Source organism: Lynx rufus, unplaced genomic scaffold (assembly GCF_022079265.1).
Source record: "Lynx rufus isolate CCGP_SWC_20201006 ecotype Redwood Valley unplaced genomic scaffold, mLynRuf1.p SCAF_4, whole genome shotgun sequence".
Taxonomy (NCBI): domain Eukaryota; kingdom Metazoa; phylum Chordata; class Mammalia; order Carnivora; family Felidae; genus Lynx; species Lynx rufus.
Window position 1 is genome coordinate 61,847,298 of NW_025814856.1, and position 13,915 is coordinate 61,861,212.

The following is a 13,915-nucleotide window of genomic DNA, read 5'->3' on the forward strand; positions in this document are numbered from 1 at the left end:
GCTCAGTAGGGATAAGGCGAGGAGCTTTATGGGAGGGGAACAGGAAAAGAGACCCTGGCCCTGGAACATAAAGGGCACTTTTCCTCCCGGACTGTGGGCAGCACATCCAGCGGGTCCAGTCTGGGGTCCCTGGAAGAACCGGGTCTTGCTGCCCCACCGAACTGGGCCCCCAGGCCTCTTCCTCCCCTTCCCATGACTGCACGGGGTCAGCGGAGGATGCTGGGGTGACGTTTCCCAAGTTGTTGGCAGTTGTGCGGACGTCCACCCACAGATGCAAGTCTGGAAGAGCAGAGACACGCTTCCTTTATTGTGCGTTGCGGGGCTGGCGTTGGGTGGGGGGGGGGGCGGTGCGGGCACGGCCGGCAGGTCAGCGGCTTGGCCAGAGGAGGGTGTAGGCCCCGCGGCTGCAGCGGAAATCTGGCTCTGGCTGCTCGGGCTTCGGCTCCACTGACACGAGGCGCCGGGCCCCGCGCTGGCTCAGCGGGATGCAGTCGGAGACACGGACCTCCAGGGCGCACCCCTCCCTGAATCCGGGCGGGAGGGCCGTCAGGGGCGGGGTGGGATCCGCGGCGCAGCACCCTCCCTTGTGCGCTCCGGGACTCACCCCTGGCAGTGCGCCCCCTGTCCCCGTGCCCCAGGACTCACCCCTGGCAGTGCCCAGCCCCCCGCGCCCCAGGACTCACCCCTGGCAGTGCTCCCCCCACTGCGCGCCCCGGACTCACCCCTGGCAGTGCCTCCCTACCCCCGCGCGCCCCAGACTCACCCCTGGCAGTGACCCCCACCCCCGCGCGCCCCGGATTCATACCTGCCAGTGCACCCCCCCACCCCCGCGCCCTGGACTCACCCCTGGAAGAGCCCCCCCCCACCCCCGCGCGCCCCTGACTCACCCCTGGCAGTGCGCCGCCAGCACCCCCACCAGCTCCCCGACGCGGTTGTCCAGCGGCGGCTGGGAGCGGTGCAGACACACGACTAGGTCGTCCTGGCCCCGCGCGTGCAGCACCACCAGCTGGTCCCGCCCACTGGTCACGCTCAGCCCGGTCACCTGCTCAGGAGGGCTAGCTAGGTTCAGCCGCCCACCCCCTCCCCACCCGGCTGTCCCTGCGGCCCCTGCGAGCTCCCCCCTCCCCCCCGCCCGGGCTCCCGCCCCGGCTCCCGCCCCGGGTCCGCCCCAAAGGGGAGGACTGGCCCAGGCGCTGCTCCCGAGAACTTGCTCCAGGACAGGGTGGAATGTTCTCGAAGGGCGCCTCTAACCCAGTGCCACCACTGCCCTGCGGCTCTCACCCTGAGCGTGCTGGCGTGGCGGGACGCTGAACCTTCTGCCCTCCACCCATTAATGTCTAACCGGCGCCAGCGGCGTGGCCAACGCACCAGGTGGGCCCCCACGCGGTTACAGCACCCCCTCCCCCACAGGGGCAAGAGCATGGTGGGGCAGGAGACAGGGGTGCGGGGAAGAGGGCCCCGCGGCTCGGTCCCTGCCTTTCCCGCCACCCTGAGCTGATGCTGAGTTCTAGAAAGCTCAGGTCTTCCCAGGTAGGCTCGAGGGGCGGGGCCCCGCAGAAGCCCCCACCTCACCCCCACGGGGCTCACCAAGGCCAGGGGCACGGTCCGCATCACCCGGTACTGACGGCCCGGGTCCAGCTTGTAAAGGTGCCGGTCAGTGAGCAGGAGCGCCCGGTCCTGTCTCTTGTTGAAGCGATTCACCTGTGGGACAGGTGCTTTGGGGGTCCTGTCGCGCCCCAGGGCCTCCTCTCCCTGGGCCCGGGTTTTCACGGACCGGGGTGGAGCTGACAGCTCCCGAAACCTCCAACCTGGGCTGGGCTGGGCTGCGCTGCGGCTCTCCGGCCCCACTTCTCACCTTACGGACGTGGCTGGAGAAGAGCACAGTCCCAAAGCCGTCCTTCTCGCGGAGAGCGTTCAGTCGCTGGGCGAACAGGCCAGAGGCTGTGGGGTTGTCGGTGGCCTGAGGACAGATGGGGCCTGCCTGAGGGAGGTCCTTGCTTGACCAGCAGTAAGTCTGGTGAATCCACACGGCTACCCTTCGCTTTGGAAGCCAAGCTGAGTGAGGCCTTGTGCAGCCTCCCCTGGGTTCTCTGGGGGCCCCCCTGCACGGACTGGTGCAGCCCCAGGTTCTACAGGCCTGTGCCCTCCACTGCTGCCCACCAGCCCAGAAGCTGAGATGGCAGGGGCCAGACGGGACCAGGGAAAACTTTGAGCCCCTGGCCTTCATCCCCTGTAGAATGGGGCCAGGGGCACAGCTCCCGGTGCCTGTGTGAGGGCCAAGGGGAGCCATGGCATAGGGGTGCATGAGCCCAAGAAGGGGGTGGGTGGGGGACAGAGGGTGGAGGAGACCATGTTCAGTAAAGCCCAGGCCAGCTGGTTCTGGGTGGAAAGCTGAAACTTCAGAGGCAAGGGGCTGGCAGAGGGGCATGGCCTCCAAGCCGGCTGGACAGCCAAGCCCTGGGAGAAGACACTGGGGGTGGACACCGGCAAGGTCTAGCCTTGAGCCTTTCCTTGGTGCCCAGCCTTCATTGTCCCAGCACTCACAGAGGACAAGTAGTCCCGGGCCCAGGCCCGCCGGCAGCCCCAGTCCTGCCGCAGCTCTTGCAGAATCCCCATGGCAGCCACCTTGGCCTTGATCTGGGCCATGTCTGAAGGTGGGATGTTCTTCACCAGCTGCCGGGCCCGCCACCTGAAGGGAACCTGGTGGTCAGATGGACCCCATCCCAGGTCCTGCCCCCCAGAACTCACATGCATGGCCTCTACTCCCTTCCCCCATGGGACAAGGCCCAGCCTCTCAGCCTGGCCCTGGCCGCCCTGTGTTTCAGCCTCCCTGGTCTGAGCACAGCAGTTGCTGGGGCTCCCTCCCGGAGAACTCCTGCCCAACCTTCAGAGCTCTACTCAGATGCTGTTTCCCCCACTGCCTGGCCCCAGCCAGCCACCGTCCTCTGCAGGCTTCCAGCAAGGAGACCTCGGGGCTCTGCTGATGACCGTGGGGGTGTGGGGACCCAGCTAATGTGCACGGCCTCCTGTTTTCCCGCTTATGAAATGGGGCTTGCGAGGTGCAGGTGACTGGCACCGGGGGTTCAGTGGGCACTAGCTGTGTGGGGGAGAGCGCAGGGGTGGGGCTGAGGGCTCGCACCTGCAGAACAGCAACCGGCAGGTGTCCTGGAATGGCTGCAGCACAGCAGGGGGCATCGGCCAGACCAGGTCCCGGCCGTACAAGGGGGGCTGCCTCGCGGCCTGGAAGCGCCTGTGCAGCTCCGCCAGGTGAGCGCGCACTTTGTGCTTCCGGAACCAGCGCATGATGGTGTAGACGGCCCGGAGACGCCGGCAGCGCCACCTGGCCAACGTGCCGCGCCATGCCTGGGGGGCCAGCCAGGCTCTCATCAGGCCCGGCCAGGCCCCCACCCCCTCCACCCACAGCCTGCTGCTGGGCAAGGCTGACCTGTCTGTGTTGCCCAGGGGCCACCTCCACCTGGCGGCAGGCTGCTTCCCAAGTGGGCACACGGCCCTGCCTGTCGGGGCCTCTGCCTGACCCCTGGGAGAGCTCCCGCTGCACACCCTTAGAAGGAAGATCCGACACCCGCAGGTGTGGGTGCTTCTCCCCCCATGAGGGGCTGAGCTGAGCTGGCCCAGGTCTGACTTCCAACCCCAGGAGGCCCCAAGATGGGGGGCACCCCAAGAATACAACCATGAAAACCCAGACTGGAGCCCCACAGCAGGCAGCCCATACTCAAACAGATGGAGGACAGGATGGATGGCACTGTGGACAGCCCTGGAAACATCGGGCCACAAGGACCCAGTGTGAGCCTCCTGAGTCCCGTTTCTGTGACAGAGGTATTGTGTCCTGTTCCTAAAAACAGTCTGTATGTGTTAGGAGAGAGAGCAAAGCTAACAATTATTAAATGCAGTGTGTTGTCACTGGCTGGGTTTGTAAAGATGTGAGAAGTAATAGTGGGACATTTGTGGAAACCTGAACACAGGCTGCGTGTGATTCAGATATATGGATGATGTTTTATCAGCGTTAGGTTTCTTGTCTGCTAAGGTCAGCATGGTTTGACATCCTTGTTCTTAGGATATGTGTGCTGAGATATTTGGGGGTGTCATTACTTTATAGAATTCAGGAAAATAGAAATACACGTGTATGAGTGTCTGAATGTGGGTGTGGGGACAGACGCACAGAGGTGCGGTAGGGGGCACAGGATGTAGCAGTCCAGGTGGATAGTAAGTAATCAGAGAAATCTGTTGACTTTTCAGTAGGTTTAAAATGTTAAACAGGGAGAGACACGGCGGCATCCCCATCCTTTAGAAACACATCCCGAAACGACTCTAAACAAAATGATTTGCTTGAACAGAACTGAGGTGGGGTGCAGGTGTCTGCAGAAAACCACACTGGTCACAGGGTGACACAACTGATTGCGGGGAGTAGGTGGGGGAGTTTGGAGCACCAGCATGCATGGTTTTGTCCAGGTCCCAAGACTTTTAGAATAAAGAAGAAAAAAGTTAAAAAAAAAAAAAAAAAAAAAAAAGGAAGATAAAAAGATGGCAGCCAGATTCCTAAAAATCTTGTTCTGAGCACCTGGATCCACCCCAGCCTGGAACTGACAGCCTCAAGGACTGAGGTGAACTGAACCACAGCCATACTTTTTGATTAAGTCAGTTTTAGTCCTGGTCTGTCTCTGGCTAAAGGGGATTCCTGTGGTGCCTCGAGGTGTGCCTGTGGGCCCGTTGGTGCACGCACACCCCCAACTCCAGGTGGTGCACACCCACCCCTCCCCCCTCCAGGTGCACATCCCTCCCCCCTCCAGGTGCACACCCCTCCCCCCTCCCCCCAAGGTGCACACCCATTCCTGCCTCCCCCCAAGAACACCTTTCTCCCCACACTCTCCATGGTGGGCACCCAGCTGAGCACACCTTCTGCAGCAGCAGCACGATGATGGGAATGAGGCGCGCGCGGCTCTGCTCCAGTGTGACCAAAGTCTGGGGTGAGCGGATGAAGAGCTTGGTGTGGCCAAAGGCCACATCGCCTTGCAGCCCGTGCTGCTCCAGGAGGGCACTCGCGGCTGCCCTGTCGGAGCCCAGGAGGTGGTTGGGCCACGTGTACTCACAGGTCATCTTGTACCTGTGATGCAGGACGGGGTGGTGGGCGCCATGCTCTAGGGACAGGTGTGGAGTCGCCCCACGCTGGCCTGTCACACCTGGCCCATGCCACCGCCCCACATGCCACTCACTCCAGCCCACGGCCACCCTGTCCCCTGTCCTGCAAGGGTCCTCGCTGCCAGTGTCTTGCGTGTCTGCGTCTGAGGGGCCCTGGCTGCGTCTGGGACCCTCTGCCTACCCCTCAGACTCCTCACTGGAGCCCGTGGGGGACAGACACTGGGGGGATGGGGCTCCTAGTCACAGGGAGTGGTACCTGAGCAGGAACCGAGGGTAGGGCTGGCGGGAAGCAAAGCCGGCCCTCCGGACACGCACATTCTCCAGCAGCCCCAGGTACTCGACCTGGTGGCGACAGTGGCCCTCGTCCAGCTTTGCGGCCACCTTGTCCTCATTGGGCTTGATGCAGCGGACGTAGAAAGGCTCCTGCCATGACAGAGGACACTCAGGGAGACCAGCGTCAGCCCCCCCACCCGGCCACCTGGCAGGTGTGCCCCCTGCCCCACTCCTTCACTGTGTGTATGGGAAGGGGCTCTTGCAGGGGAAAGGGGAGGCTGAGGGGCTGTGCCGGCCTCCCTCTTGCCTCCGCAGAGGCCAGGCTGAATGTCCAGATGTTCTGTGGCTAAGCAGGCTCTGGGGTCTTCCTGAGGGCCCTTTTGACTTTGAGCTCCCCAAGAAGCTGCTTTCCTGTCCCTGTGAGTCCCGCCCATGCACTAGGCGGTGGGGACAGGAAAGAGGCTTCAAACCACGAATTTACTCAGGCTTCAGCCCAGCCCAGGACATGTCATTGGCACTGTGGCGGGTTCCTGCTGGCTGGTGGGGGTGGGCGTGGGGGTGGGGTGCAGCTCACTGCAGGAGGTGAACACTACCTTTCCCAAGATGTGCAGAAGTCGGCGGGGGGGGGGGTGCAGTTTGATGCACAGGCACAGACAGAAGGACCTGGAAAGATCCAAGGCGGGGGCAGGGGCAGGAGGCAGTACCTTGGAGGCCAGGTTTTCCACCAGGGCCACCATGGAGTTCTTGAAGAGGGTGCCGGCTGTCAGGGGGCGCTTGGTCACCTCTGTGATGTCCTGCTGCCCGTCTGGCCACATGGCCCGCAGGGTGGGGTCTGAGCTGCAAACACAGGCCACATCCCCAGCCGCCCTCTGGAGGGCAGCCCCGCCCCAGCTCTGCCACTGGTAAGCTTTGTGGCCTCCGTGTTAAACCTCAGGCTGTCAGCCCATGAGGCGGGTGTCAGACCTGGGCGTCTGAAAGCATGTCGTGCTTGAAGCCCTGGGGCTCGGCCTGCACTTCTGGCCCACACACCTGTTGTACAGCAGCCGCTTGAAGTCCTGGAACAGGTGGTCCCTGTTCTTGTCGATGAAGCCCTCCACTGAGTACCTGCAGAGGCAGGGCTGGTGAGGGGCCTCTGACAGCCCCAGGAAGTCCCCACCAGCCTCCCCCCTTCCCCCCTCCAACACCCACATAAGACTCCCCTCTCTGAGAGCCTTCCTCCAGGAATATGAGTCGGTGGTTGTGCCCACGGCACTGAACCCTGGCTCTAGTGCATACGTGCTGTGTGGCCTGGGACCAGTGACAACCCGTCTGTGCCCTGATACACATCACATGCTCAGAACAGTGCCTACTGAGTTTCTGTAAGTATCAGTGGCAGCAATTAAATGAGGAACTCCTGACTCATTGGTCTGTTTTGACTGTGGTACCAAGAACCTCAGATTCCTTGTCTTGCCTTTTGATGACAAAGGCTAGAAATCGCTCAGGGCCAAACTCTTGGCTCCACCTGGGGCTCCAGCAAAGGCTGCGGGCATGGGGTCTGACCTCTGGCTGCACTGTCTTCTCCGCTTCTTGTCCTTGTGAGGGACAAGTAGACACTTGTGCCTCTCCCTGTGGGCCACCTCAAGTCCCAGTCAGGATGAGGTGAGCAACAGGTAAATTTGTAAAAATAGCACGGAGATGTCTGAAGGACTCCGCGGGCATTGGTACTGAGCTTGTTGGAAACACTGACTTTGGCCCCTTTGCGCCCCACCCCCAGCTCCCAACCTGCACCTCCAGGGAGGACGCCTCCATAATAGTGTGTCCCTCCCCCAGCACCAGCATGGGGTGGGGCCTAGATGAGAGCATCTTTTAAAGCTTCCAGAGGATTCTATGGTGCAGGCAGGACTGAGAGCTCTGATCTTAAAACCTCCATTTCATGCGTTTCACTTGTGTACCTGCTGACAGGCACGTCTCAAGCGTGCAAGAAGGGGAGATGGGGTGCCTGGGTGGCTCGGTCGGTTAGGTGTCCGACTCTCAATCTCAGCTCAGGCCATGATCTCAAGGTTCATGAGTTCAAGCTCCACACTTGGCTCTGTGCTGACAGCCTGCTTGGGAATGTGTCTCTCCTTCTCTCTGCCCCTCCCCTGCTGTACTCTCTCTCGCAAACTAAATAAATAAACTAAGAAAAAGTAAAAAAAAAAGAAAAAGAAAAAAAAATGGTGAGAGGGCCTTACGTGACATCCCCTGCATAGTGCTTGATCCGGAAGTCTCGGCCAAACTCCATGGTCTTGTCTGTGGGGCAGAGCTGGGGAGGGGGCGGGCCAGGGTCAAGGCACAGGGCAGGGGTTGGCACAGAAGACCGTCCTTGAGGGGAGGCCCGGCCACCAAGGTCCCACCAAGACAGGCAGCACGGTGCCTGTGGGGCTCAGACAGGGACCAGCTGGGGACAGGTGGGGCGGGGGCGGCCGCAGGGGGCAGAGGAGCACCTGGCGGCTGGTGTAGTGTGCATGGTGGCGGTGGTGCGTGTCCAGGCTCTGCAGGAAGATCCGGTCAGTGATGGTGCCCGCGGCACTGCAGGCCTCATCCAGCATGGCCAGCACGCCACGGTGGGGCCGCTCCACCAGGTCCACGATGGTGGCGTTGTTGAAGTAGTCCACCTGCAGAGCGGCTGGCGTCTCCAAGTGTGCCAGTGAGCCTGGGCCACTCTGTGCCCCAGGGCCCCCGTGCACACCCCCCCCCGTGGCCCCCGCACACCCTTGCCGGCACTCACGCTCTGCCAGGCAATGCCCTCCCGCTCGTACTCTTCCTGCTCCTGCTTCAGGATAAGCTGGATGAACAGTTGCTGCAGCTTCTCGTTGCAATAGTTGATGCAGAACTGCTCGAAGCTGCGGGCAGCGGAGGGGCCTGCGGTTACGCCCTGCACTCACCCTGCCGGCCCGTCTGGGGCTGTTCGCTCTGTGTAGAGCCCATGCACCCACGGCGGCCCCTCCCGGAATAGCTCCCCTGAAGTTCCCCTGAGGTGCCCCACTGTGGGGGAGCATCTCCCGCTCCAGACCACCCCCCCCCACCCCTGCCAATGCTCCAGAGTGGATTTGGGAGTCATGGCCGGGGGAAGAGAGCCCCAAATCTTGCCTTCTTGGGCACCACTGGATGGGAAGCACAGTTGAGGCACACTCGGGGGCATGAGCCTGGGGCTAGGGACCAGCTGAGACAGACAGACGCCGCACATCCTGCTCCCTAGCCCTGCGGAGCTCCGTGGGACTAAGGCGGCCCTAGAGGTTGGGGTCAGAGCGTGGGATGCGGTGGTTGGGCCGCCCACCTGTTCACAGGGAACACTTCGAAGCCATAGATGTCCAGCACGCCAATAACTGTGTCCTTGCCGTCACGCCGGGGGTCCCGGCCACGGGGTTCCATGACACAGTTGATCCGGTTCACCACCCACTCAAACAGCCGCTGGTACACTGCCTGGGGGTAGGCCAGGAGCCAGCTGCTTTGAGCTGCGTCTGTCCTTGCCTCCTCTGGGAAGGCCTCCTGGGTGTCCCCGCCTCCCCTCCCCACAGCCTGCCCCCAGAGTACCTTGGCACAAGCGTCCCGGGCATAGCTGGCCTCTGCAGCCGTGTGCCCCTTCTCAATGAGCTCCCTGCCTCCTGAGGCCACAGTGCGAGACAAGAGGCAGCGCATCACCGACTCCCGGGGCGTTGCCGTCAGCTCGGCCACGTGGTCCACCAACACCTCCTCGGCCACGGCCACATGCCCCTGCTCCAGCCCGCCCTCCTCCATCTCCACAAACTCGATGTTTCCCTGGTGATAGCGAGCCATGACAGTCAGGCTCCCCGTCCCAAATCCCAGAGGAGCCTGCCTGCACACCTCTACCCAGGGAGAAGAAAGGACAGGCAGGGATAGGGGTGTGGGGGGGCCTGGCTTCTGCCAGGGGAGTGGCCCCAGATGAGGGAGTGGCCCACAGTGCACAGTAGAGCCTTCTCCAAGGCTTCCCACCCAGAACATTACATCCGTGGTCCTGCTGCGTCCTCCTGCACGGTCTATGTGCCCCCTGCTCTTCAAGCCACCTCACAGAGAGGCTCAGAGGGGTGGAGCAACTGCCTAAAGCCACACAGACCTCAAATGACAGGTGCAAGAGGCATCCGCAGGATGCTCAGCTTTGTTGAGCCTGCTGAGTGCAGGCTCACCTGCCAGACACGGACGTGGCATGTTGCAGGCCTGACCCGTACGTGGGCACACAAAACCCCCAGCTCGGGGCGGCCTCCAGGAGAGGGCTGGCTATGGGGCTGGACTGCCAGAGGCCAGTCTCCTCCTCCAGGGGTGGCCCTAGGACACCACGGCCCCTCAGCCCCTAGCCGGGCTCACCAGGTGCAGAATGGCGGCCAGGATCCGGCGCACGGAGTCCACCTCCTCGGGACTGAAGCCGATCACCCGCATGGCTTCCATCACTGCCTGGTGGTGGCTCCTCTCGTCACTGTCCAAGGGCTGCAGACGGAGGGGCTCAGCCTCCCGGTGCCACGCTGAGCCCGTGATGCCTCTGACCTGTCCTGCCTGCTCACCTGCTGCACCCCTCCCCATGCAAAGCCCCCAATTCCTCCCCGTGGATCCCCGTCAAATCGGGGCCTCTATGGTCCTGCCACCTGCCTATACCCAGTGCCCTGGCACCTGGCGCCATGGAGCCTGGGCACCCTGGTGCTCCTGCGGAGCCCCACCCCCACTCACATTGAGCCCCGCTCCCTGCCGGGTGAAGCTGTACAGGGCGGGGTTCCTCTGCAGGTGCAAGTCTTCCAGCTGTGAGTCCTCACAGCCCCGCAGGACCTGGAGGTCAGGCACACCCCTTCGTCAGGCCCTCCGAACTCCAAGGACTCCCCCCGCAGACGTGCAGGAGGACAAAACCGAGGGAGTTCATTGACAGTGTGGACACTGCCTGAGTCCAGCAGTCAGACATGCTGTAGACACCACGGGAGTACAGAAATATCCCGCTTCAGCAGTCAGGCATGATATAAACACCACCAGAGTCCAGGAAGATCCTATTCAGGGGGCCTCACCCAGTGTAGACACCGTACCGATGGTGTCCAGGGAGCTCCCCAGCCGCAGGGTGGGTAGGGAACTGGTGGTATCACAGCAGACGGGAGACCGGGAGGGAAATGGGCTGTGGATGGGGCAGTCAGAAGGCCTTCCTGAGCGCCACCACACCCCTGCTTTGGCTCACCTGGTAGAAGGCGTGGAAGTTCCGTTCGCCCACGTGCTGCTTGAGGACCCGAGACTGAGGAGAGAAGGGCAGCTGGGCCCTGGCCCCACGCAGGGGACCCCTCCCAGAGCCCCCAGGGTGGTGCGGGCAGAGTGGGTGAGACAGGCCTGGTGCAGAGGGGGCCCCCTCAGAGCCTGGCACCTCCCAGAAAGTGCGTCCTGCCCCCGGACCCCAGGCAGCAGGGCCCACCTTCTCCAGCAGGTAGCTGTGGATGTGCCCCCCGACAGGATCTCCTTTGAAGTCGAAGTTGATGTCCATGTACTTGCCAAAGCGGCTGGAGTTGTTGTTTCGGTTGGTGCGTGCGTTCCCGAAGGCCTCCAGCACGCACGTGGACTTGAGCAGCACATCCTTGACCCTGGCGGGGCAGGGGGGCCAGGCTGGAGGCCGCAGACCCGGCACCCCTGCCTGCCGCCTCCCATCTTGCGGGCTGGGAAGGCCACCTGCCAGGTGCTCTCGGAAGTGCACCTCCTTGCCTCCCAGGCACCTGCAGCCTGCAGGGAGGACAGCACACCCCGCCCTGCACCTCCATGCACCTCCAGTCCCGGGGTGGCCCAGAATTTCCAGCACTGGGCCCCAGCCCCCGGAACTCCACCTTGGCCCTCTCGACAGGAAGGGCCCAGGAAGAACTGGGGCTCTCACACAGGAAGCTGCTCCCACGTGGCCCCACCAGTCACAGCCGGTAAGCAGAGGGCAAGGAGGTGGACAGGTGGGCCCTCATCCGGGCCAGGCCCTTCCTGACCGTCCGGGCAACTACTCCCTTCTGTGGGGTCAGCCTGAGGGCCCAGCGCCTGTCTGTCGGCCCTGTGCACCTTGCCTCTTCATGTTCCTGGCGGTGGATCCCCCTGGCACTGGGCCTGCCTCCCCCGGGGTTGAGAGGGCCTGCGCGGGTCACCTGGAGCCCTCCTGACAGATGAGCCCACTGAACTCTTATGGGTCTTCCCCTCTAGGCGTTACACCCAGAGCCACCCCTTGGCCAGCTCTCCCTGCTCTCACCTCTCCACTTCTGCCCTCTGGCTGGGGTTGGTGACGGCAGCGATGTACTGCATGATGTGCTTGCTGGCCTCTGTCTTCCCTGCCCCACTCTCCCCTGCCGGGCAGACGGATAGTCAGACAGAATTAGCGGCTGCTCCCCTTGACCGGTTCCCTGTGCACCCCCCTCCACCGGGTCCGGGGAGGCTAGGCTACCTGGGCCCTGGCAACAGGGCACGTACCTGAGATAACAATGCAGGTGTCCCTGGACCGCCGCTTCATCGCCCTGTAGGCGGCGTTGGCCACAGCGTAGAGGTGGGGCGGCCGCTCATAGAGCTCACGGCCCTGGTACTTGGCGATGGCCTCAGGCCCGTACAGGGGCAGCTCCTGGTAGGGGTTCACGGACACCAGCACCTCGCCGATGTAGGTGTAGATGCGGCCCTTCTCGAACCTGGCACAGGAGGGGCTGGGCCTCAGCGCTCAGGACTGGGGTTGTACACCCAGGTGCTGGGGCCGTGGGCCGCTGTGGGGAGCCTTGGAGGGGCCCTAGACCACCCCAGGGCTGAGAGTGGGAAGCGGGTGCGGGGTGATCTGAGACTTCCCGGTGCCATCCTGCTGGAACCCCACCCCTGCTGCAGGGTCACGTTGGGGTCCACGCTGCTCTCCACGGGGGTACCAGGAATCAGGACCACCCACTTCATGACAGGCCGATTTGCCAAGGCCACACTGGGAAAGGTGGAGCCAGGTGGTCGAGGTTGGAGAGGAAAAAGGGGCTGGGAGGCAGTGGGAGGAGACTCGGGCTGCTTCCGTCCTGAGGCCCCCGCCCAGCCCCACCCAGATGGCTGGGACTGGGGAGGAGTGCAGGGAGGGGGCCTAGGGCTGCGGCCCCTCCCCCTGCACGTCCTCAGACCTCTCAGCCCTTCCTCTCGGGACCCCCCACCAAGACCTACATCCTTCCCCCTCTTGACCTTTCTGCCCTGGGAGGCACCCGGGGCTGCCTGCTCCCCAGCGGTCTGGGACCCGCCCTGCCCCAGCAGCTTGTGGCCCGTCCCTGTCAGGGGTTCCTCTTCCTCTGCTGCCGCCTCAGTAGAGGGAGTCCCCCAGCTCAGCTCCCTCCACACACCCTCTTGTCGCCCGATCTGCCCCCTGCGAACCATGTGGCCGGGTTCAGTGCTCCATCGTGAAAATGGAGCTGGGGATGCCCTCCCGTCTCATGGGCTAGGTTGTCAGAATGAAGTGAGGTTATGCTTAGCCCTGGACAAAATAGCTCTTCTCCTGTCCTCCTCCTTCAACAACGTGTGCCGGGTGGGTGGTGCCCCCCAGCTCCACAGCCGCCTTCTGTTCCCCCTGGCCGTCCAGCTGTCCGGGTCCTGGCGGCCACCCCATCTCCCTATCCCCTGGCTCCTGCAGGGCAAATCAGACCCCATGTCACTTCTAGCAGCCACGCCCTGCAGCACCCCATGCGCCCCCCTGAGCATCATCTCAGCTACACCCCGGGACAGGGCCTGCTCGCTTCCCTCGGCGGGGGGGGGGGGGGGGGGGGGGGTAGGGCAGGGCCCAGCACGATCCCTGGCCGGCCAGAGAGACTGTGTGCCCTGTCAGGGCTGGCACCTGCCGGTCCCTCCCGGTCCCTGCCGGGCAGGAGGGGGCAGAAGGCAGCCAGACTGTGTGGAAGGCAGGGGTCTGGGAAGCCGGCCCATCACTGGCTGGCCACCCTCGCCCTGGGAGGACTGTCCTTCGTGCCCGGCCAGGTCCCCCTGTAGTCACCCAGACAGCGGTCCGGGTGTGTGTGTGTGTGTGTGTGTGTGTGTGTGTGTGTGTAAGCACCACCCCCCAACCTGGGCTGACAGGGACCAGGGAGCTTGGGGGTGGGGGAGGGGGCCCGGTGCCCTGCGTTCACCTGAGCTTTAGGTTTTCCATGAAGTCCTCCATGGTCACTTGGTCCAAAAGCACAAAGTCGGCTTTGCCGCAGTCAGGGCCTTCCTCATCCATCCTGCTGGCGGGAGGCACCCGGGCCAGGTGGCCCCGACCTTCCTGTGCAGAGGGACAGAGGGGAGGGTGCTGGGAGCAGGCCCAGCCCTCTGGGCCTGTCTCCCTGGGCGCGTGTGGTAAAGGAGGAAGTGGGTTCTGGCCCTGGGGAGGGGCTGCCCTCCCCCCTTGCCACTCCCTCCCGAGAGGGGCTTTCACCCTTGCTTCCTGGTTCCCCCACCCAGAGGGCGGTCTCCCGACGGTGGAGGCACTGGGGGCTCTGGAAGGTTTCTGCTGACTGCCTCAGTAAGCTTGGACCCT

At 63.5% G+C, this 13,915-nt stretch overlaps 1 protein-coding gene across 3 annotated transcripts; it reads right to left on the reverse strand.

The window, feature by feature from the left end:
• Positions 1-282: 282 nt before the first annotated feature.
• MYO1G (myosin IG) lies at positions 283-13,706 on the reverse strand. Of its 3 annotated transcripts, XM_047094942.1 has the most exons (22): positions 13,527-13,704; positions 11,869-12,077; positions 11,651-11,744; positions 10,847-11,012; positions 10,619-10,672; positions 10,129-10,224; positions 9,772-9,891; positions 8,983-9,207; positions 8,726-8,871; positions 8,177-8,291; positions 7,893-8,063; positions 7,641-7,711; positions 6,460-6,534; positions 6,135-6,267; positions 5,414-5,580; positions 4,915-5,122; positions 3,140-3,363; positions 2,545-2,689; positions 1,856-1,960; positions 1,588-1,701; positions 888-1,042; positions 283-524 (listed from the first exon to the last, which is right to left on the reverse strand). In XM_047094942.1, the coding sequence occupies exons 1-22, from the start codon at positions 13,616-13,618 to the stop codon at positions 368-370; spliced, it is 3,042 nt and encodes a 1,013-aa protein (XP_046950898.1). In that variant the 5' UTR covers positions 13,619-13,704; the 3' UTR covers positions 283-367. The 3 variants fall into 3 exon arrangements, with proteins under 3 accessions (XP_046950898.1, XP_046950899.1, XP_046950900.1); XM_047094943.1 differs by lacking the exon at positions 10,619-10,672 and having other exon boundaries at positions 13,527-13,705; XM_047094944.1 differs by lacking the exons at positions 283-524; positions 888-1,042; positions 1,588-1,701; ... (1 more) ...; positions 2,545-2,689; positions 3,140-3,363 and adding an exon at positions 4,045-4,479 and having other exon boundaries at positions 13,527-13,706.
• Positions 13,707-13,915: the final 209 nt, after the last annotated feature.

What these genes read in the sequence shown, in the direction of transcription:
- MYO1G (XM_047094942.1), bottom strand. Translation starts at nt 13,618, where the DNA reads ATGGATGAGGAAGGCCCTGACTGCGGCAAAGCCGACTTTGTGCTTTTG. An exon ending in CACTATGCAGGGGATGTCAC is followed by an intron (nt 6,535 to 7,640) that starts GTAAGGCCCTCT and finishes CTGCCTCTGCAG; the next exon opens with GTACTCAGTGGAGGGCTTCA. An exon ending in TGCCGGTTGCTGTTCTGCAG is followed by an intron (nt 2,690 to 3,139) that starts GTGCGAGCCCTC and finishes GGTTCCCTTCAG; the next exon opens with GTGGCGGGCCCGGCAGCTGG.